Source organism: Cetorhinus maximus, chromosome 26 (genome assembly GCF_964194155.1).
Source record: "Cetorhinus maximus chromosome 26, sCetMax3.hap1.1, whole genome shotgun sequence".
NCBI lineage: Eukaryota > Metazoa > Chordata > Chondrichthyes > Lamniformes > Cetorhinidae > Cetorhinus > Cetorhinus maximus.
Genome location: NC_135904.1, coordinates 1,124,973 through 1,149,052, shown reverse-complemented (window position 1 = coordinate 1,149,052; position 24,080 = coordinate 1,124,973). Strand labels below are relative to the sequence as shown.

The following is a 24,080-nucleotide window of genomic DNA, read 5'->3' as shown; positions in this document are numbered from 1 at the left end:
ATAACACGCATATGGAATTGATTTATTGCATTAATAAAAGAACACCATCCAACAGCATAATTAACTTCAGTTAATGGAAAAGCAAAGACTGGAAGCAGAGGTTTTAGCACAAAGTGCCTCCTGCCTCCCCAATGCAAAACTATTAAAGGTTTGAGGTATATTTTGTTCTGTGCAGCAAGTTAAAGAATCTTTTTTTCAGTAAGCTTGTGCTTTTTTGATTAAGCCTCTACACGCAAAAGAGAATATTTTTTCTTACTTTCCTATATTTGGAAATTACATCAATGGAGTTACATATATCCCCTGCCACATTAACCTGCTATTTTCAGTCTTTGTCAATGGGGCAGGTTATGGGCGGAATTTTACGGCCCTGATATGGTGGGGGCGAGACCATAAAATGCGATGCCATTCAAAAGTCCATTGACTTAGGCGAGACGGTAAAATCCCGCTGGTGCAAAGTTCCACCCTATAAACACAAAGAAACTCCATTCCCATCTGTGATAATTGACCATTTATACTAGGTTACAGGCCAGTCTAGAAGCAGCTGTGCCAGTGCTTTTTAGTACAAAGTAGGTGTACTGAGCTTAAGCTAATAGTTTCTAACTCAGCAGAAATTGGCACAGAAATAAAGGGATCTAACCTTGGAATGCACCTAAAGTGGCAGGTCCCTTACATGAGGTAACTGCTGAATTAACAATATCATAATATGATTATTGGCGGAAAAAAGACGCATGTTGTCAAAGCTTTTCATCCTGCACTCATCAGGACAATTCGCAAGAATACCAAACGTAAAGGGAACAACAATTTACACTTCGTGAGAAGAGAGTGCTGATTGGTTGGCAAGTGGACTCTGATAGACTCTGATTTAATATCATAACAATACCATGTTAAAACAACTTTAAAAAACGAGGATGCTTTACATCCTCCTTGCACTTCTTCTTCTTTGAATGTGCTGTTTATTTAGCAAAATTTCTGTATAATTTTATGTTGGCAATATAAAAAAAGTGCCATTTTGAATTTAAATAAACATTTGTCAAAAAGTTTAGTTGAATAAAACAACATGGAGTTGGATGTGCTTTTACTTGAGCCAAGCACCAGGTCCAGGAAGAGAATGTTCAATTTCCATCATGTTCTAATTAGATATGGAATGCAAAAAAACCCCATATTGGAGCAGGATGGAATTTCACAGCCCCATCACGGTGGGATGGGGGCTGTAACATGTGGCGAACCATTCAAAAGTCCATTGACTTTGGCGGGATCGTAAAATCCTGCCGGTGTAAAATTCCACTCGTGTCTGGGTGTTTGCGGCTTTGTGCCAACACCTTCAAAAATGGCATCACCCAGTAACCGAATTCGAGGAGAATGATGGTTTTCAAAACTGCCTGCAAGTAGATGGACCAACGAGTGGCCAATGCAACTTAATGTGGAAAATCTTATGGTTAATGCATATTGATGGCAAGGCCACAAAATATACATACATACATGCATTGGTCCTGATTTGAAATGGGCCAGTCAGTTGTAGGATTTCCAGGTTAGTTTGATGGGCAAGTGCTTTGGCTTATTAGAAATATGTCCAAACATCCGTCCTAAACATCTGGCCCCACTGATTAAATGGATACGTTGAGCTGCTTTGTGTAGAAACAATGGGTGTGATTTAAAAGCTGAAGTAGCTACAAGGTCAATTATTGCATAATTCTTCAACATTTAGGATGTTCTAATTTGCAGGTTTAGCTTTGCTGCAAAGTGGCTTCTGCCTTTCCACCAACACTCAATTTGCAGCATTGGAGTTAAGGCCCAATTCCACTCGAAGGAAAAATGGTTTAAGGCCCCAGTAAGGGGACAAGGTTTGAGTTTGGCACTGCATTGCTCCAGTGTGGTTCAAAGCCAGGTTTTAAAAAGTGTCCTTTGGGCATGCCAGGAGCTTCTTAAATCCATCTGGAGTTATGATTAGACACTGCTGACACTTCCAACCATCCTTCCTAAACATTTCGGGGCCAATATTCTGGGAGTTCTTCTCCACGATCAGAATCGTGACATAGCAGAACCCCACCATTCCAAACCCAGGGCAGCGGTCATTTAGATTCATTCTTGTGAGGCCAACTTCAGAGGGACCTTCACCAGTCCTCTTGCTCACATCAGTGTGGCACATGGGACTTTGAGTCCCGTTCCCAGGCTGAAGGCAAGATACCAGTAGTTTTGCAGCTAGCTCCAAAGGGAACAATTTCCTGACATTTTAAAGTAATTGATCCTCTCTGGGATTAAACTTCCTATGGGGACCTGCTGGGGTCTTCTCTAAGGCCTCAATTGTACCTCAGATAGCTGGTGGGAGTTTGTAGGTTCCTTATAAAGGGGGAGAGGTGGAAATTCTGACATGACCTGGAACGCTCCCTCTTCATGCAGTTGGCAGATTGAAAACTTGCCCTCTTTGCCCTCCACTGGAATTTAGGGGGAAATCCCAGCCAAACTGTGTTCCTCCCCAAATTCCTGGTGCTTAAGGTAGAAAAGTCCTTTTCCACCCTTCCCCAATCCAGGTATTTTGGTTCCTTAAATATAGCCACCTGGAGAGAGATTGTTATTGTCTATGTAACCATACATGCAAAGAACTCACTCTTGTGCAATGTAAATGTGCTACTGCCTGGCTGGAACCAGTACTGCAGATGGTAGCCTCAGGCCTGTCACTGCAGTGAGAATGCAGCATCAATGATGTTAATGTATGGAATAGGCTGCCACCTAGTGCAGCAATCGCAGACTCCTAGCATTTAGTTGAGCAGCCTCTTTCTCTTGGTAATGTTCCAAGGTTATGGTGTTGGACTGCAATAAATCAATAACTTCACTTTGGTTAAATATACAAATATAATCTATATATAAATATAGATTTTCCCACATTCAACTTGCTAAGGGCTGTTAAAGGAGGCTGACTGGGATTTTCCAGTTGGCCTCCAGTTTCTCCTTGCATCCCCCCTCCAGTTTAACAAGCTGCAGGTGAGCATCCAGTGGCAGGCCAAGGTGCCAGTGCCCCAGGGTGACCTAGAGGCCCTTCCTGCCCGTAGCCACGGCCACCCTGGAGAGGAATCTCCCACTCCATCCCTCCCCCTTCACCACTCACACCCCGACCCCAGCCCCCAGCACCCCCCCACCGCACCATGCACCCCCTGCCACAGTGGTGACCTGGTTACTTTTTCTATTTTCTATTTGAATTTTTAAAGAAATTGGTGAGAGGGCACCTTTGTGTTGAAGCACCCTCTCAGTTACTTACCCTTTATCGCAGTCTTCTGCCCCTCACAAGCTGGAAAGTGTCTGATTGGTCCTTCAGCTTCAAGAGCCTGCCTGCCAACCTTAATTGGACACAGAACTTGAATCTATGCCAACTAAGGGGGCGCTCCGGTCAAAACCCCAAAGTGTGCCTGTTACCCCTCGGAGGCAGGTTCTGGACCGAGAAACAGTCCCAACAATCCATATCCCATCATAAAGTGAAAATTCAGCCCAGGGAGTGTACAGGGACAGAGGGACCTGGGGATTCATGTGCAGTGATCTTTGAAGGTGGCAGGACATATTGAGAGAGTAGTTAACCATATGGGATCCTGAACTTCATAAAAAGATGTATTGAGTACAAAAGCAGGGAAACTATAAAGAACCTTTATGTAGCTCTGTTTAGGCCACAGCTAGAACATTGCGCCCAGCTCCGGTCACCACACTTTAGGAAGGGAGGGTCCTTGAGAGTGTCCAGAGGAGATTTACCAGAATGGTTCCAGGGATGGGGGCTTTTAGTTACAAAGTTAGGCTGGAGAAACTGGAGTTGTTCTCCTTGGAGCAAAGGAGATTGAGTGGAGGTTATATAGAGGTGTACAAAACTATGGCAGATTTGGATAATGTAGACAAAGAAAAGCTGTTGCCATTACAAGGTACAAAGATTAGGGTCACAGATTTAAGATGCAGAAAGGATGAGAGGAAGATTTTTATTTACACAACGACTGACTTGGAACTCACTGTCTCTGAGGGCGGTGGAAATGGAGATAATGAACAATTTCAAAAGGAAATTGGATGGGCATGAGGAAAATAAATTTGCAGGCTACGGGGATAGAGTGGCGGAATGGGACTGATTAGATTTCTCTGCAGAGAGCCAGCATGGGCTTGATGGGCCAAATGGCCTCCTTCCATGTTGTAATGTCTTTGTGACTATTCACCATTATCTGGGATCTCTGTATACTGGTTATGGGCATTTCCTCACATGAATTGCTCTGCTGGCTGAGGAATTGTGCACAGTTCAGGGGCTACGAGGGGCATGGGAGGAAAAAAAAAAATAGTAACACTACTTCGGATAGCGACTCAAAGACTGGTGTGGGAGATGTGGGTTCTGGTTAGTGGGACACTGGCACCAGTACTGGGGAAAGTGAGAGCTGTATCGTTGGGATGGTCTACACCCAAACCATACTGGGACCAGTGTTCTTGCAAACTAGGGAAGTAGAGAGGGGCAGTAGTGGGGGCAAGGGATCATATGCACAAAGCTGTGATACATCAAAGAGTAGAGACAAGCTACCTGTGCAGGCTGGGGGAGGAGGGAGAGCCTGGCCTAGTGCGCAGTTTGCTTTTTAAAAAAATTTAATAAAGACAATAAAAATTTAATAAAACATGTCCCCTTATGTGACTGTGTCACATGAGATGGGACATGTTTTTGATTTCAAAAATTAAGTTTTGATTTAATGTGCATTTGCTTTAGGAAACCCCAACCCGCTCGTGGATGAGGTTTCCTAAAAAAAATATAAAGGCCACTTGGCCTTTTCGCCTGCCCGCCAACCGTTAGGATGGACGGGCAACGTAAATCTCAAGTTAATCACCTTGTTAATGGCCTTAATGGGCTTTTCAATTATCGGCGGGTGCGCAGCCAACTCCGGCGTGTGCCCCCCCGAACGAAATATCGCGCGAGTGCGCAATGACGTCAGGACACAGTGCGTCATATTATGCTCGGGGTGTCAGGCATGCAGCCGCATGCCAAACCTAAAATTCTGGCCTACGTGGGCATGAAACTGAGCTAGCTGAAGTTAACTGGGATATTGGGCTAGGGGATAGATCAATGGAGAAGCAGTGGCAGGCATTTAAGGGGATTTTTCAGAATACTCAGAATAAGCATATTTCTACAGTAAAGTAAAATTCTAAAGGTAGGACCCACCATCCGTGGTTAACTAAAGTAGTTGGGGAAAGCATCAATCTTAAGGAAAAAGCATATAACTGTGCAAAGATGAGTGGCAGGTCAGATGATTGGTCAGAATAAAATGAATGGCAGAGAATGACTAAAAGGTTAATCAGGAGAATGAAATTAGAGTACGAGAGGAAGCTAGCTAGAAATGTGAAAATGGATAGCAAGAGTTTCTACAGGTATTTAAACAGGAAAAGAGTAGGTAAAGTGTGTGTTGGTCCTCTCAAGAGTGAGAATGGGGACTTAATAGTAGATAATAAGAAATGGCGGATGAAATGAACAAAAATTTTCTTCTGTCTTCACTTTAGAGGATATAAAAATCATTCCATGAATAGCTGTAAATCAAGAGGTGGCAGGGAGAGAGGAACTTGGTGAAATTACAATCACTAGGGAAGCGGTACTGAGCAAACTGATGGAGCTGTGGGCTGACAAGTCTCCGGGTCCTGATGAGAGGCGGCTAATGAGGTAGTGGATGCTTTAGTGTTAATTTTCCAAAACTCCCTAGATTCTGGAAAGGTTCCATCAGACTGGAAAGTGGCAAATATAACTCCTCTATTCAAGAATGGAGGGAGGAAGAAAACAGAAAACTATAGGCCAGTTACAAAACAAAAACAGAATTACCTGGAAAAACTCAGCAGGTCTGGCAGCATCAGCGGAGAAGAAAAGAGTTGACGTTTCGAGACCTCATGACCCTTCAACAGAACTGAGTAATATTAGGAGAGGGGTGAAATATAAACTGGTTTAAGGTGGGGGGGGTGGGGGGAGAGAAGTTTGGGGGGGGTGGTTGTAGGGACAAGCAAGCAGTGATAGGAGCAGATAATCAAAAGATGTCACAGACAAAAGGATCAAAGAGGTGTTGAAGGTGGTGATATTATCTAAACGAATGTGCTAATTAAGAATGGATAGCAGGACACGCAAGGTACATCTCTAGTGGGGGTGGGGTGGAAAGACAAACAGGGCATTACAGATATAGATTTAAAAATAATGGAAATAGGTGGTAAAAGAAAAATCTATATAAATTATTGGAAAAAACAAAAGGGAGGGGGAAGAAACAGAAAGGGGATGGGGATGGAGGAGGGAGTTTAAGATCTAAAGTTGTTGAATTTAATATTCAGGCCAGTTAGCTTGACGTCTGTAGTGGGGAAGGTGTTAGAGTCAATCACTAAAGAGGTTATAACTGGGCACTTAGAAAATACGAGGTAATCGGGAAGAGTCAGAATGGTTTTGTGAAAGGGAAATCACGTTTAACAAATTTATTAGAGTTCTTTTGAAGGAGTAACGTGTGGTAGATAAAGGGGCACCTGTAGGCGTGCTGTACTTGGATTTTCAGGAGGCATTTGATGAAGTGCCAATCAAAGGTTATTGCAGAAACTAAAAGCTCGTGGTATAGGGGGTAATGTATTAGCATGGATAGAAGTTTGGCTGCAGAGCCAAAAACAAAATATGCATAAATGAGTCTTTGTCTGATTGACAGGATGTGACTAGTGGAGACCCGCAGGACTCTGTGCTCAGCCTCAACATTTTACAATTTATATCAATGACGTGAATGAGGAGATCAAAGGCATGGCAGCTAAATTTGCAGATGATAGACCATAAGACGTAGGAGCAGAAGTAGGCCATTCAGCCCATCGATCCTGTTCCACCATTCAATGAGATCATGGCTGATCTGATAATCTTCAACTCCACTTTTCTGCCTTTTCCCATTAACCCTTGATTCCCTTACTGATTAAAAATCTGTCTATCTCAGCCTTGAATGAACTTAACGACCCAGCCTCCACAGCCCTCTGCGGTAAAGAATTCCACAGAATGGCCACCCTCCGAGAGAAGAAATTCCTCCTCATCTCTGTTTTAAATGGGCGGCCCCTTACTCTGAGATTATGCCCTCTGGTCCTAGAATCTCCCACAGGGGAAACAACCTCTCAGCATCTACCCTGTCAACCCCCCCTAAGAATCTTATGGGCTGAATTTTCTGTTTGGCGGGGGTGGGCGGGGGGGGGTGGGGAGGGGAGAGGGAGGGGGTGCGGGTGGGTGTGGATCTGATCACCGCTCTCAATCGGGTCCGTGCCGCCATTTTACACGGGTGGGCCAATTAAGGCCGCCCAGTGTACTTCATGACTCCTGTGCATAGCGGGAGTGGGCAGGTGGTGGCGGGCGTGCTCAGGCCACCAGGTCCAATGGCAACCCGACGGTCTGTATAAAGGAAGCCCTGCCACCTCGGAAAGGCTGCTCCCAATGGCTGGGCGAAGGGCTGTGCAGGGGGGCAATGAAGTTCATGCAAGTCTGGTAGGCCATCGGGGCAGGCCAGGCCGGAGAGTAGGCCATTGGGGCAGGCCAGGCCTGAGGGTAGGCCATCGGGGCAGGCCAGGCCTGAGGGTAGGCCATCGGGGCAGGCCAGGCCTGAGGGTAGGCCATCAGGGCAGGCCAGGCCGGAGGGTAGGCCATTGGGGCAGGCCAGGCCGGAGAGTAGGCCATCGGGGCAGGCCAGGCCTGAGGGTAGGCCATCGGGGCAGGCCAGGCCGGAGGGTAGGCCATTGGGGCAGGCCAGGCCGGAGAGTAGGCCATCGGGGCAGGCCAGGCCTGAGGGTAGGCCATCAAGGCAGGCCAGGCCGGCGGGTAGGCCATTGAGGCAGGCCAGGCCGGAGGGTAGGCCATCGGGGCAGGCCAGGCCGGAGGGTAGGCCATCGGGGCAGGCCAAGCCGGAGGGTAGGCCATCGGGACAGGCCAGGCCTGAGGGTAGGCCATCGGGGCAGGCCAGGCCGGAGGGTAAGGCGAGGGGGCCAGTGTACCCCTCGTTTTTTGGATGCCTGCCTTCCTGCCCTCCTCAAGGAGGTGGCAGCACGATGGGAGATGCTGGTTCCCCAGGATGGGAGGAGGAGGCCCCCCCCACATAACAAAACGTGCCTGAGAGGAGGTGGCGGAGGTGCTCCCATGACATGGTGACTGCAGGGGACCAGGCATATGCTCAGTCAGTGCCTGATGATGAGCCTCTGGAGTCGTCCGTGACACAGCAGGCGCAGGAAATGTGGCCGGGTGTGTGAGAGCATCTGGGGAGAGATACATGAGGCTATGCTTGGCTTGGTGTCCGTGGTGGAGGAATCTACCCGGACAATCGCTGAAGCAATGAGCCTCATGTCCGAGCGCCATACGTCCTCCATGGAGAGAGTGGCGACTCTCGTGGGGAGGATCCTCCAGGAGACCCATCAGGGCTTCCTGGGAATGCGCACTGACCAGCAAGCCCTCACATCGGCATTGACCTCAGCTGGTCAGTGCCAGTGTGGGAGATGGTCTGGGCACCCAAGTTTCCCAGCTCGGTGCCCATCCACCCACAGTGAGCAGGGAGGTCTGAGGTGACCTCACATTGGCACAGCAGCTGCCTGTCGTCTCTGCGGGCACCTCTCAGGGCGCTCCGGACGAGGGCGGCAGCTCCTCTGCCCCTCTCCCAGTGACTGTAGTATCCAGTGAAGCTGCGGTGACTGGGGAGATGCCAGCTGTGGAACTGGCAACTCCCTCCCAGGCGGGGCCAGCACAGGCTCCATGGGCCAGAGGACGACCGTCAAGGTCATCGAGGCCAACAGGACAGCAGAGTCAGCAGGCTGGCTCAGATGCCACTCCCAGCGATGGGGCAGCACTAAGACGTAGCACCCGGAAACGTAAACATAAGGCACCTTAGGCGCACCACGGGTTTATCACTGGTGCTTTTGTGTTGGCCCGAGATGAGGTCTTTATGATTTGCTTTGAATTGGAACACCCTTGTCATTTTTTTGGCTTAAGTTTCTTTGCCTGTGATATTAAATTCAGACATGTCACCAAGGTCGAGAGTGCCTCTTTTCTTCTGCATGTGTATGGTTTCCAAAAATGTTAGGAGTGCTTTGTGGGACATTCAGCTTTATTAACAAGGCCCTTAGTTACTGTTCATAACCTGGCAGAATTGGCACTAAGGTATCGAGTATGGAGCCTACAGCCCAGGCTGTGTTGTGCTAGCTGAAGGTTCATTGGATTAAAGCCTCCCGGGTGTCCCTGCCTCCCTGCAGTATGCCCGGGTCAGCATCGACCCCCTCAGCATTTCCCTGTGCATGTTCAACCTCGGACTTACTGCTGGACTCATCGTGTGCAGCCGCAGCCACTGCGTCGACATCTTCATCGTCCACTGCGTCCCCCCTTTCCAGCGCTGGATTGTGCAGAGCGCAGCATGCAACCACTATCACCGACACATGATCAGGGGGGTACTGGAGTACGGCCTCTGAGCGGTGCAGGCATCGGAAGCACATCTTTTGAAGGCCGATGGCTCTCTCCACCACAGGCCTTGTGGTGCCCTGGCACCTAATGTAGCGCTGCTCAGCTTCTGTTCTTGGATGGCGGAGAGGCGTCATGAGCCACCTTCTGAGGGGATAGCCCTTGTCACCCAGCAGCCATCCATCCAGCCGGGCTGGAGCACTGAAGAGCCCCGGCACCTGGGAGTGTCTGAGGATGTAGGTGTCGTGGGAGCTGCCTTGCACAGACTTGTAGAATCAGCATCCTGTGGTCACACACTATCTGCACATTCATGGAGTGGAAGATCTTCCTGTTGACGAAGGCACCGGGCTCACCTGCTGGCGCCTTGATGGCCACATGTGTACAGGCTATAGCACCCTGGACGCGGGGGAAGGCAGCAATGGCCGTGAAGCCTCTGGCTTGCTGTGCCTGACTTGCCTGGTCACAGCGGAAGTGGATGAAGGTCAATGCCCATCTGAACAGAGCGTCTGTAACCTGCTTGACACAAGTGTGGACAGCTGATTGGGAGACACCGCAAAGATCACCCACCGAGCCCTGGAAGGAGCCAGAGGCATAAGTTGAGGGCAACTGTGACCTTCAGAGCCACTGGCATGGGGTGTCCACCCACACAGTTAGGGGAGATCTCAGGCCCAAACATCTGACAGATATAGCTGACTGTCTCCCTTGAGAGATGGAGCCTCCTTCGGGACTGCACCTCAGTCATATTGAGGTCGCTGCTTCGCCGCCTGTAAACCCTGGCTGTAGGATAGTGGCGTCTTCTGCAGCCCCTTCCACCTTGGACAACCTCTTGGTCCTGCGCCCCTTGTGCCTGCGCCTGACCCCCCAAAGGCAGCTCCCTTGGAGGCTGAATGTGGACTCCTGGCCTCTTCCCCCTTCTAGCCCTCCCTTCCTCCTCAGAGGAGCTGCCTCCAGTGAACAGTTCAGCTCCCATTCCCAGGCTAAGGGAAGGCTTCCTGAAACCTGCAGGCCCAGAAAAGATTCCTCACTGCAGAGTGCTGACCTGAAGGTTAAGAGTCCAGACAAAGCAGCTGGTATGTGTTTTGAAGTACTGCAGATCACACAGGCAAGTTTCAATAACTGAAAAATAAATACTTGTCACTGAGCCCTCTTATCCCGCCCATGGATGAGGTTTATACAAATGCCTCCTACCCGCCTGCCCGTTGCACCCGTGCGCCGACCCAAAGATTGCACGGGCGCCGAAAAATCAGCATCGGTGGGTGAGTCAAGGGCCTTAAGTGGCCCGTTGATTAATGGCGGGTGCGCATCGGACATCATTGTGCACCCGTCCGCCCAAAGAAATATCGCGATGGCACGCAGTGACATTGGGACGCTCGCCCTACATTACCATGCATCATATTACGCACAGATGTGTAGGGCCCGCACGCCAAAGTGAAAATTCTGGCCTTTTTGTTTCAATAAGGTCGCCTCTCATTCTTCTAAACTCCAATGAGTACAGGCCCAACCTTCTCAACCTCTCCTCATAAGAAAATCCCTTCATACCCATGATCAACCTAGTGAACCTTTTCTGGGCTACCTCCAATGCTAGTGTATCTTTCCTTAGGTGAGGGGACCAAAATTGTTCACAGTATTCTGGATGTGGTCTAACTAGTGCCTTGTATAGTTTTAGCAAGAATTCCCTGTTTTTATACTCCATCCCTTTTGAAATAAAGGCCAACATTCAATTTGCCTTCCCTATTACCTGTTGAACTAGTATGTTAGCTTTTTGGAATTCATGCACAAAGACTCACAAATCCCTCTGTGCTGCAGCTTTCTGCAGTCTTTCTACATTTAAATAATATTCAGCTCCTCTATTCTTCCTGCCAAAGTACATAACCTCATATTTTCCCATATTATGTTCCAATTGCCAAGTTCTTCCCCAATCACTTAACCTGTGTATCTCCCTCTGTAAACTCGTTGTGTCATCCTCACCACTTGCTTTCCCACCTATTTTTGTGTCACCCACAAACTTGGCGATAGTACATTCACTTCTCTCATCCAAGTCATTAATATATATTGTAAATAATTGTGGCCCCAGCACTGATCCCTGTGGCACTCCACTAGTTACAGGTTGCCATCCCGAAAATGCCCCTCTTATCGCAACTCTCTGCCTTCTATTAGTTAGCCAATCCGCTATCCATGCTAATATACTACCCCCAACAACATGGGCTGTTATCTTATTAAGTAGCCTTTTGTGCGGTACCTTATCGAACGCCTTTTGGAAATCCAAATATATTAAATCGACTGGTTCCCCTTTATCTATCCCACATATTACCTCCTCAAAGAATTCTAATAAATTTATTAGGCATGATTTCCCCTTCATGAAGCCATGCTGACTCTGCTTGATTAGATTATGTATTTCTAAATGCTCTGCTATTACATCCTTTATAATAGACTCTAACATTTTCCCAATGACAGATGTAACTATAGGCCAGTTGACTTAACATCTGTCATTGGGAAAACAGTGGAGTCTATTATAAAGGATGTAATAGCAGAGCATTTAGAAATACATAATCTAATCAAGCAGAGTCAGCATAACTTCATGAAGGGGAAATCATGCCTGATAAATTTGAGTAAGGGTGTTACACTGGCCGTTCTCCAATCTTCTGGGACTTTTCCAGAATCTAAGGATTATTGGAAGATTACTACCAGTGCATCCACTATCTCTGTAACTACTTCCTTTAATATCCTAGGATGCAACCCATCAGGTCCAGGGGACTTATCGGCTTTTAGCCCCGTTGGAAAGATAGGTAGCAAAGTATGTTGTGAAGAAGACATAAGGAGTTTGCAGATGGATATAGATAAGTTGAGTGAGTGGGCAAAAATGTGGCAGATAATGTAGGAAAATGTGAAGTTGTTCACTTTAATGTGAAGAATAAAAAAGCAGAGTATTACCTAAACGGAGAACGGCTGCAGAATTCCGAGGTGCAGAGGGATCTCGGTGTTTGTGTGCATGAGTCAAAAAAAATTAGTATGCAGAATATATTCGAGAAAACTAATGGAATGCTATCCTTTATTACGAAAGAAATTGAACATAAAAGTAAGGATGTTATGCTTCAGCTATACAGGGCATTGGTGAGACTGCATCTTGAATACTGTGTGCAGTTTTGGTCTCCTTATTTAAGCATGTAAATAGGTTGAGGACAGTTAAGAGGAGGTTTACTAGATTGATATCTGGATTGAGCAGATTGTCTTATGAGGATAGGTTGAACAGGCTGGACTTGTTTCCACTGGAGTTTAGAAGAGTGAGGGGTGACTGATTGAAGTAAATAAGATCTGGAATGGTATTGACAAGGTGGACGTGGGAAGGACATTTCCTCTTGTGGGTGAGTCCAGAACTAGGGGGCACTGTTTTAAAATTAGGAGTTGGCCTTTATAGGGCAGAGACGAGTAGAAACTTTTTCTCTGAGAGGGTTGATCAACTTTGGACCTCTGCCTCAGAAGGCAGTGGAAGCGGGTCACGGAATACTTTTAAGGCAGAGGTAGATAGATTCTTGTTAGGCAAGGGAATCAAAGGTCATCAGGGATAGATGGGAATGTAGAACTCAAAACACAAAACAGATCAGCCATGATCTTATTGAATGGCGGAGCAGGCCTTAGTGACCAAATGGCCTATTTCTGTGCCTATTTTGTATGTTCATATTAATCCAACATTATTGACAAGTACTAAGTCAGAAATTAGCTTCTGTTTCTGAGTCCTTTTTTTAAACTCATTCATGGGATGTGGGTGTTGCTTGGCTGGGCCAGCATTTATTTCCCAACACTAATTGCCCCTTGAAAAGGTGGTGGTGAGCTGCTTCCTTGAACCGCTGCAGTCCATATGGTGTAGGTACACCCACAGTGCTGTTAGGGAGGGAGTTCCAGGATTTTGACCCAGCGACAGTGAAAGAGCCGCAATATATTTCCAAGTCAGGATGGTGAGTGGCTTGGAGGGGAAATTCCAGGTGTTGGTGTCTGCTGCCCTTGTACTTCTAGATGGTAGCAGTCTTGGGTTTGGAAAGTGCTGTCTAAGGAGGCTTGGTGAGTTCCTTCACCTTGTAGATGGTACACACTACTGCCACTTTGCATCAGTGGTGGAGGACATGAATGTTTGTGGGTGGGGTGCCAGTCAAGCGGGCTGCTTTGTCCTGAATGGTGTCGAGCTTCTTGAGTGTTGTTGGAGCTGCACTCATCCAGGCAAGTGGAGAGTGTTCCATCACACTCCTGACTTGTGCCTTGTAGATGGTGGACAGACTTTGAGGAGTCAGGAGGTGAGTTACTCGCTGCAGGATTCCTAGCCTCTGACCTGTTCTTGTTGCCACAATATTTATATGGCTAGTCCAGTTCAGTATCTGGTCAATAGTAACCCCCAGGATGTCCTATAATCCAATGAATGATTACAGATAAATTTTGAAAGATAGCTTTTTACTCCCCTGCAAAATAAGCAGCTTACATATTCAAATGTACTGAAAATAAAAACAAACAAGATTTAAGAAATGATGCCATTTCACTGATGGATAACAGATATCTGGTGTTATGCAGAAAGTTTTGTAACCACACTGGGAACTGGTCAATTGTGTTTGCATTCTAATACATATTCATTGGTTAATTTTCCATGGTTGCCTGGTCATAAATATCAGGAGTTCTTTTCTTATTTAGATCCTCATGTCAACAACACTTGCAGATCAGATAGAGTATGATCAGATGCCAAGTAAAGCTGTATCAGCTCAAACATAGTTCAGAACATCCCAGTGCAGCAGTGTCAACATTTCTATTCTTCACACTGGTCATCCTTGTGACCTTGGAGTGAGATTGTGAATTTAGTGATAATTCATGTCAAATTATGGACTCTGCCATTTTATAACCTCCTACCCAATGGAAAATTAGCGATTGCCCAAATTCACCTTGTTTAGCAACATGTACAGGTGGCAGTAAGGGTAAGAAGAGATAAACGAAGATGGTCTTCTTACCAACCTGATTTGGACTGAAATCAGGACTCTAGAGAGTCACAGAATCGTTATGATGCAAGAGGCCATTCGGCCCATCATGTCTGCACTGGCTCTCCAAATGAGCATTATGTACCCTTGCACATTGTTTCAATTCAAATGATCATCTATTGCCCTCTTGAATGCCTCAATTGAACCTGCCTCCACCACACTTCCAGGCAGTGCATTCCAGATTCGGACCACTCGCTATGTGAAAAAGTTTTTTCTCACATCACATTTGCTTCTTTTGCAAATCACTTTAAATCTGTGCCCTCTCATTCTCGATTCCTTGATGAGCGGGAACAGTTTCTCCCTATCTCCTCTATCCAGCCCCCTCATGATTTTGAGCACCTTGATCAAATCTCCTCTTAGCCTTCTCCTTTCTAAGAACAGTTCCAACCTCTCCAGTCTATTTTCATAACTAATGTTTCTCATCCCTGGAACCATTCTTGTAAAGAAAGGACAGTGTCCTTAACTGCACTCATCCCATTCTTAATGACTAATGCTTCATTCTACCATTTGCAAAAAACATTGCATAACCAAACTGATAAAGGATTATAGATAGCATTCCATGTGTAAGTTTATTGAGTCGCTGTGCATTCCTCTTCATTATCAAATGTGCAAAATCTAATGTAATCTAGTGAACACCTCTTGAAACGGACAATTGAAGCATAAACACCATTTTCAATGCTGGTTCTTCCTTACTTCTGGAAAAACTTGTTCTGGATTCTTTTTAACCTCTGAAATGTGCTGTTAAAGAATGTTTGACTCCCCATCATCGTCTTAAACATATTGAGGAACATGTTTTCACATGGTGATAGCCCTCAGGTTACTGGCCAGATACATGTCCTTCCTTGGCTGCACTCTGGCAGCAGACACGGCAACAAAGGCTTTTCTTTCCAATATTTTTGCCTAAAAGAGGTTTCAGCTGGCAATCGACAAAGATAGACAGTCACAGGTCGTCATCTGCTAAACCTGGTGGTCCATTTACTCAATCCTAAATCCACATAGTCTTACCAAAGATCATACCAATACCAGATGAAGTGCTTGATGTTCAGTTAGTTAGGTTGATAATTATAAAGTTTTGTGACAGTTTTAGTTCCAAAGCAACTAGCCAGAGAAGTTTTGACCTAACTAGATAAAAGAAAGTTACATGGAGCTTTGGTATTCAGAGCAGTGATTAGTATTTTAAAATATTTTAAATCCTTTAAGTAAGGTTAGTGTGGGAGTTCTCCGCTTGCTTTGAGCCCTTGCTGACTTCACCGTGACCAGTTTAGCTGAAGTGATGGTGGGAATTTCCTTGTAGGTGGCAGTGGACAGACGTTGTGTTCCAAATATAGGTGGGTGGTGTTTAACAGCATGGGCAAAGGCTGGTGGGTGGGCAATACCCAACACAGGTCTCTCCTCAGAAATAAAGAGAGGTCTGACAGGAAGGTGACGTTCAGTCTCTCGCCTCACCTCACGAACCAATTCATGGAACACATGCTGCACAGACTCAAAGTCCAAACTGGCAGACACTTCATAAAACGAACAGTTATATTTGGATGCCAGTGACAGTCCATCAGACTTGCTTATCTGTCTGGAAACAGAAAATACATTAATATGCAGTTAATAAATGGCAAATATCTAAAATAAAAATGACGCTACCTTCAAAAACAGTTCCTCTGACATGTCCTCCTTCTTCCTTAACCGAGGTTTTCCACCCACGGTCGTTGACAGGGCCCTCAACCGTGTCCGGCCCATCTCCCGTGCATCCGTCCTCACGCCTTCTCCTCCCTCCCAGAAACATGATAGGGTCCCCCTTGTCCTCACATCACCCCACCAGCCTCCGCATTCAAAGGATCATCCTCCGCCATTTCCGCCAACTCCAGCATGATGCCACCACCAAACACATCTTCCCTTCAGCCCCCCCGGCGGCATTCCGTAGGGATCGTTCCCTCCGGGACACCCTGGTCCACTCCTCCATCACCCCCTACTCCTCAACCCCCACCTATGGCACCTCCCCATGCCCACGCAGAAGATGCAACACCTGCCCCTTCACTTCCTCTCTCCTCACCGTCCAAGGGCCCAAACACTCCTTTCAAGTGAAGCAGCATTTCACTTGCATTTCCCCTAACTTAGTCTACTGCATTCGTTGCTCCCAATGCGGTCTCCTCTACATTGGAGAGACCAAACGCAAACTGGGCGACCGCTTTGCAGAACACCTGCGGTCTGTCCGCAAGAAAGACCCAAACCTCCCTGTCGCTTGCCATTTTAACACTCCACCCTGCTCTCTTGCCCACATGTCTGTCCTTGGCTTGCTGCATTGTTCCAGTGAAGCCCAACGCAAACTGGAGGAACAGCACCTCATCTTCCGACTAGGCACTTTACAGCCTTCCGGGCTGAATATTGAATTCAACAACTTTAGATCTTAAACTCCCTCCCCCCATCCCCACCCCGTTTCTTCCCCCTCCCTTTTGTTTTTTTCAATAATTTATATAGATTCTTCTTTTCCCACCTATTTCCATTATTTTTAAATCTAAAACTAAAACTTTGTTAGTCTTTCCACCCCACCCCCACTAGAGCTGTACCTTGAGTATCCTGTCTTCCATTCTTAATTAGCACTTTTCCTAGACAATATCACCACCTTCAACACCTCTTTGGTCCTTTTGTCTGTGACATCTTTTGATTATCTGCTCCTATCACTGCTTGCTTGTCCCTACAACCACCCCACCCTCAACTTCTCTCTCCCACCACCCCCCCCCCCACCCCCCCCCCCCCCCACCCCACCCCCCCACCCCCCACCTTAAACCAGCTTATATTTCACCCCTCTCCTAACTATACTCAGTTCTGTTGAAGGGTCGTGAGGACTCGAAACGTCGACTCTTTTCTTCTCCACCGATGCTGCCGGACCTGCTGAGTTTTTCCAGGTAATTCTGTTTTTGTTTTGGATTTCCAGCATCCGCAGTAGTTTTTTGTTTTTATAAATATCTAAAATACTTTGAGATGTCAAATTTGTCTGAATTATGGTTCTTAGAATGTAGATTATTTGAAATAAATTTACATTATGTACTACTTTCAAGAACTTTACCACACTTTAATAATTTCAAATAATACATGCTATAGATAGTTAAGGTGAAACATAGATTAACATTTCATTTTGCCACCTGCAAAAAAAAACCCAAAGGTTTGCCTCACAGCAGAGAGTGAGTATTTTGAATTCAAATATATATTTCCTGCTGATGGAAGCATCAGCTTCTATACAATAAAGAATATCCTTAAGACCCCCAGTGGTTCAAGAAGGCAGCTCACCACCACCTTCTCGAGGGCAATAAATGCTGGCCTAGCCAGCGATGCCCACATCCCATGAATGAATAAAAAAAACCCAATTGTTAGAAACTACAGATAGTTTAAGTAAGTTATATTTGTATTTGTGGGTGTTAGGAATGAGTTTTAGCTTGAAGTTTAAGTTTAATTTGCAATTCTGTATTGGTGTGTTAAGAAAGGGGGAACTTGAGTTTTAGTTTCACTTTAAAAGATGCCTGCATTTTAATTAAGTTTTACGACTCTTGAAGGGAAGTTAAAACAAACACAAGATAGAAAACTGTGCTGTTGCCTAGCCTTAGGGGTCCAGAGAGAGGGCCGCCACAGAGACAGAGAGAAACAGAACAGCAGTTTTTAGTTCAGTTTGCTCTGGGGTCCCAGGTTCAAATCCCACCAGGGCAGATGGTAAAATTTTAATTCAATAAATTTAAACTAAAATAAATTGAATTAAAGTCTAATGATGACCATGAAACCATTGCTGATTGTTGTAAAAGCCCATCTGGTTCACTGATGCCTTTTAGGGAAGAAACCTTACCTGGTCTGGCATACATGTGACTCCAGGCCCAATAACTCTTAAATGCCCTCTGGAATGGCCTAGCAAGCCAATCGGTTCTCAAGGGCAATCAAGGATGGGCAATAAATGCCCCCATCTCATGAACAAGTTAAAAAAAAATCTAATTGAACGGAGGTTACAGACTTGACAGGCTGAATAGATTACACCTGTTCCTGTATCCTTTTTAATATGGGGAAATTAATGGGCATAAGTCTCAAATGCAGAACCTTATGAGTGGCAATTGAATAAACAAGCCCTTCAAATTCTTGCAGGCCTAAGTCATTCACTTATATTTTGAGTAATATTTCTTACCTGTATCTCTCCATGTCCAGTTTATTCCCCAGCAAAATAATTGGGTAGTCCTGCGGCAGTCCTTTGGCATGGCTAGAAATTACATTTAGATAATGTAGGCACCCTTCAAAGCTTTTCCTATTATCAATACTGTAGACGACAATGAATGCATTTGCCCAGTTCAGGTAACGCTCAGAGTTCATTGGTTTGTCCTAGTTTTCAAAATATAAATTATTGTTTAGCGTTATGAAGTCATAGCAGGTACATTAATAAATTAGAGACTTATCTGACAAATACTTGTAAGAGCAAACATACACACACCTTAGCAAAGCATAAATATGAGTGCAGATGTAATGCTCGTCATACGTATCCACACATACAGCACAACACAATATAGCAACTAAATACTGAATACCATAAAATACTGTAGCTTTATTCTGATATTTAAAGAAAATATGCTTGCTACAATTATTTTGTTCTAGAACAAACAGAGTGTTCAGTGGAATCGAAGTCGTTGGCTAGTTAGTGAGTTGGTTAAAAGTTCTAAAATAGAAACAAATTTTACATGATTGCAGTTTACTAATTTTGCATGGAATCTGCTCTGAAGCTATAATTATTCAGCTGTTGATACATATTTCATTAACGATGGGGTTAAAATGGGTAGAGGAGCAAAGAAATCTAGGAGTACTGATATATAGGTCACTAAAAGTAGCTTCGTAAATTGCTAAGGCCAATAAGACTCTCCTCCAGGGTACGCGATGACAGATTGATGGATTAAACTACAAGTACTTTCTCATTAAAAGTACTTGTATAGTTTCTTATCTCTCTTCATGATCTCACATCTGCTTGTGTCACGTGGTATTTTTTTCATTTGTATTGTCTGAGGTTCAGTTTAGTGTTCCACTGCTCGTGAAAGCTACATCTTGTGTTATTCCTGCACAAACTATTTTACTGTTTTTAAAGATACAAACATTCTCCTGCTCAGCAACAACACAGGCGCAAGAATTTCACTGATTGCTATATGTGATAATATTTGTGGGGATTTCTCTGTTTGTTATTTTTGACAAAGCAATGTTTGAAAGAACTACCATTTTACTGAAATTAAAGCACAAGAAAATATTACTGATTGCACTCACAATGTCCTTTAATTTAAAAAGAAACAGTCCCAGAGTTAATTACGCCTATTTTATTTTACATTCATTCACTGAGAATTCACTGTTGAGAATGCATTGATGGTGAACAACTTTAAAATTGGCTGTCTCCCCATCACAATGCTTATGAGTTTAGTTTTAAAATTAAAAAGAGTCTTCTGTGGCAGGGTAAAAGGATGATGGCAAAAAAATGGTAACCTAACAAGGCAGGAAAGCATAAAGCATGCAGCATAATGCAGATTTAGTAAGCAAATCAAGGAAAGTTTAAAATTAATGTTTTCCTTTAGTCTCACCAGGGTTATTAACATTCCCACAGTGACTTATCAGTTTAAATGTGTAGTGCAAAAGGCATTAATGTAATATGTGTAAGCCTACCAATAACTGCAGATCATAACAAAGCCCTCTCATTATACTGCACAAATATCTGTGCCATATTTATCTATTGTAATCTTTGCTAAAAGGTATCTTAATTGACAAGAGCTTACTGTTTATTTGTTTTGAAAAAGAAAAGGTAACTGGAAGGGATCCAGTTTCTCTAACACGTAATAGCCAAAGCAGAACATGTACAAAATGCAACACTTCATCTGTCATATAGAGGGGGGAGAATTACCTTGTCCTATTTCTAGTACTGAACAGACTGCTCTCAGAAAATTCTCATGATATTATCCTGCTATTTTAAAACTCTATTAACAGTGCTCTTAGAGATGCCTTGTGTAAAAACTAGGTTTTTAAAAAGTTCAATGGTTCACTCAGTAACTGTCTATTCAAGCACTTTTCCATTAACTCTGGAGAAAAGTTTAGGTTATTTGAATCTGTGTAAAACATTGACTAAATGTCTGGGTGTTTTGATATTGCAGCTCCCATATCCTGCATATTTCCTTCTTCCACTGCTACAGCCTTTATTACCTGATCAGCAGTGTCCATTATTTTTAAGAGGACTGGCTGGTGATCCACATTTTCTTCAGTAGTGTAGGTATCCTCTGGAACAGAGTAATATTGTCAGCAATGAACACTCCTTGGATCACTAATACCAACTGAAACACATTGAGAACTTTGAAAACAGAAGAGCAAATATGTGAATGGCATATAATATATCTGTTTGGTCTTCATTTGAATCTAGGTTACAAAAGTCTTTGTTGAGGAATGTTGACAAAGTAACAATTTATCTTGGTGATGGCTGAGAAATTCTAGAGCTTCTGATAAACACAGAAGTAATTTCCTCTGTTACCCCCATCCCCGAAGAACTCTTTTCACTCTCTTTAAAAGAAAATAAAGATGTAGTACACAACTACATAGGGTAGAGTTCCAAATTGATGCTCTTGAGTTGAATTACTGCCATAATTTTGCATTGGTGGACAAGAGTGGCAAAATTAGATAGACTAATAATGCATTAATAAAAACCTAAAAAATTGTGTGTGGACATTACCAACTGCTCCTGGTATCGAGACACAAATGGATATTTCAGTAACTTATTGACAGAGATATGTCAAACTATAAACTATTACAGAATATGTAGATCATGTCCTTTTATAAAACTATGGATTATCAGCTGTAACCAAATTAGTTGTGGCATTTTCATACACTAAATATACTATGCTGAAGTGTTTGTGTTTCAGAGCCTTTCTTTGCAATAGTGTTCATGGCAATTGCCACTTGAAATTTGTCAGCTCACTTAAATAGAATCAACAGCACAGATACAGTCAGTCCAACTGGTTTGTTCTGGTGTTTATACTCCACACCAGCTTCCTCCCACTGTAATTACCTCTTCTCACTCTACTCCCTATTACCCTCCTCCTCACATGTCTCAAGCCTCATCTTAAATGTATCAATACTATCTGCTTCAACCAATCCATGTGGCAGCACGTTCCACACTCTCATCACCTGTCCTGGTGAATCAGCTGGTTAATAAAAGTTTATTGTCGATTTAGTTACTGCTGACTTTTTATAAATAAGATAGCAGAGACCCGCAAAATGCCTGCAGTGAAATTAGTATCTTTATTGCAACAGTACTTCTTAATCCCCATCCCATGCCATTCCTCTCTTGCCATACCCATCCCATTCCTTTCATCCCTCTATCATCCCTATCCCAACCCCCATCCCACCCCTTCTTCCTATGCCATCCTGATTCCACCCCTCCTGTGCCATCCCATCTCCATGCCCCAGTATTGTTGCTGGACTAGTAATCCAGAGACTCAGGGTAATGCTCTGGGGACCCTGGGTTTGAATCCCATCTGGTTCACTAATGTCCTTTAGGGAAGGAAATCTGCTTACATGTGACTCCAGGCCCATAGCAATGTGGTTGACTCTTAAATGCCCTCGGAACTAGGGCAATTAGGGATGGGTAATAAATGCTGGCCTGGCCAGCGACACCCACATCCCATGAATGAATAAAAAATATTCCGTATCTCCTGCGCCCCCCCAACAGAACAGTGTGGTCAGACAAAAACTGCATATCATTATTATTATAGACTCAAAGAAGTTTATAGCCGCAATGTTCCAGATTGGGTGAGGAACTAATACAAGACGAACAATAAATGCTTGGGATCGCTGTTTGGATTGTTTGGATTTCAGGGTAAAGAACTTTCAACAGTTGGTCACTGACCCTGACTGGTCGAATGTGGTCACTTATTCCCTGTCCTGACATCCTCAAACTGGACTTAACGGACTGGGAGCACAGGCAGGGAGGGAGGGACAGAAAGTGAACATTGTATTGGGAGTAACCGCGCCGGCTCTGACTTCAAGAGCAAGAAGCTGGAGATATCCGTCAGGTTAAATATCAACAGATTGAAACCGTGGGACACTGGAAAAAATGCACTTACCCAGGTAAGGATCGTACTCGCTTATGAATCTTTTGGTGAGAAATTTCACAGTCAGAGCTAAAGGAACAAAACATTCGTGTTTAGTCTCAGTGAACCTTTCCACAGCTTCAGATGCGATGTTTAGAGGCTTTAGAGCAACTGATGGTTAGGGGCAGATCCACTGGCTCCACTGTCATTCCCACTGGCTCCACTGTCATTCCCACTGGCTCCACTGTCATTTCCAGGGTGAACATTCCAGTTGCCTCTGGTCACTTTGTGGAACTTTCCTCTATCTGTAACTTTTGCTAACGAACCACATTCTCCCTCCTCAGGAAATTCTCACCTTCGCCAACAGCGACCAAGTGAGACCTGTCCCCACCCGCCCAGTTTGCGGCGAGGGTTTGGGGGAAGCGGTGGGCGAATCTCTGCGGAAGGGGCTGGGGACAGAGACACTTACCGGATTTCCCGGAGCCCGGGCAGCCCAGGATGGCGATGTTACATTCCGGGGTGACCGCCTGGACAGTCCGGTCCCGCTCCGAGGGGGTGGACACGGCAATGACCCCCCCGCCTCGGACTTTGCCAAACATCGAGGACATTCGCGTCGGAGACTAAAACATTACCGCTTACACCTGGCTCAGAAAGGGGAGGGAAACCATCCCCCCCTCTCCCTCCCTCTACCCCTTTACCCGCTTCTCCCTCCCTCTCTCCCCCCCCCACTCCCTCCCTCTACCCCTTTACCCCCTTCCCCCTCTCCCCCCCTCCCTCTCCCCCCTCTCCCCCCCTACTCCCACCTCTACTCCCCCACCCCACTCCCTGTACCCACCCCACCTCCCCCCTCCCTCTACCCCCTCCCACCCCCTCTCCCTCCTCCTCCCGGCACGCCCTCTCCCTCCCCCCTCCTCGCACCCCCTCTCCCTCCCCCCTCCTCGCACCCCCTCTCCCCCCCCTCTTCCTCTCCCTCTCCCCTGGCACCCCCTCTCCCTCCTTCTCCCTCCCTCCTTCCCCCTCTCCCCTGGCACCCCCTCTCCTCCCGGCACTCCCTCCCTCTCCCTCTCTCTCTCTCTCCCCCTCTCTCTCTCTCCGGGATCGCAGCTTCGCACAGAATACAGCTGCAAACCTCCGGCAGTCGGCAACAATAGCAGTGACGCCCCCACAGTCGACCTGCGGGGAGGGGAGGGTCAGCAGCGCGGAGAGAGAGAGGGAGAGAGAGGGAGGGGTCCAAGTTTTGAAAGGAGTCCCGAGGCTTTGAACCGCAGCCACATTCCTGGTAAAGGATCCGTCACTTTCTCCTTTCCGGGAACATGTGCAGAACAAAGGGAATTTAATCAGGCAAATCGCTCCGGGGTTTAGCCCCTGTAAACGGGGCTTTCCAACATCAAAGTGAACTGCCCGCTATATAAATACAATAAAAACATTAAATCAGCAGCGAGAGCGGTCACTGGGAACACATTCAAACTGGGAGATGTAGTGACTGCGAAGACTTCGCTCCTTCTGAACAATTTGTAGTGATTTTTTTTTCTTAAAAATCAGAAACTTTGCTCCAGAAATGACCCCTTCCCC

The 24,080-nt window shown here is 45.5% G+C and overlaps 1 protein-coding gene across 1 annotated transcript; it reads right to left on the bottom strand.

Annotated features, from left to right (window-relative positions):
* Positions 1 to 14,986: 14,986 nt before the first annotated feature.
* Positions 14,987 to 23,220, bottom strand: rasl12 (RAS-like, family 12). Its single transcript, XM_078529950.1, has 5 exons — positions 22,978 to 23,220; positions 22,542 to 22,598; positions 20,629 to 20,702; positions 18,593 to 18,783; positions 14,987 to 16,003 (listed from the first exon to the last, which is right to left on the bottom strand). The coding sequence occupies exons 1-5, from the start codon at positions 23,114 to 23,116 to the stop codon at positions 15,613 to 15,615; spliced, it is 852 nt and encodes a 283-aa protein (XP_078386076.1). The 5' UTR covers positions 23,117 to 23,220; the 3' UTR covers positions 14,987 to 15,612.
* Positions 23,221 to 24,080: the final 860 nt, after the last annotated feature.

Bases quoted from the DNA above. Each gene is read 5' to 3' on its own strand.
- rasl12 (XM_078529950.1), bottom strand. From the start codon at position 23,116: ATGTCCTCGATGTTTGGCAAAGTCCGAGGCGGGGGGGTCATTGCCGTG. The intron at 22,599-22,977 runs GTAAGTGTCTCT...TTGTTCCTTTAG, and splicing joins CCCGGGCTCCGGGAAATCCG to CTCTGACTGTGAAATTTCTC. The intron at 16,004-18,592 runs GTAAGAAATATT...TTCTGTTTCCAG, and splicing joins CTGGACATGGAGAGATACAG to ACAGATAAGCAAGTCTGATG.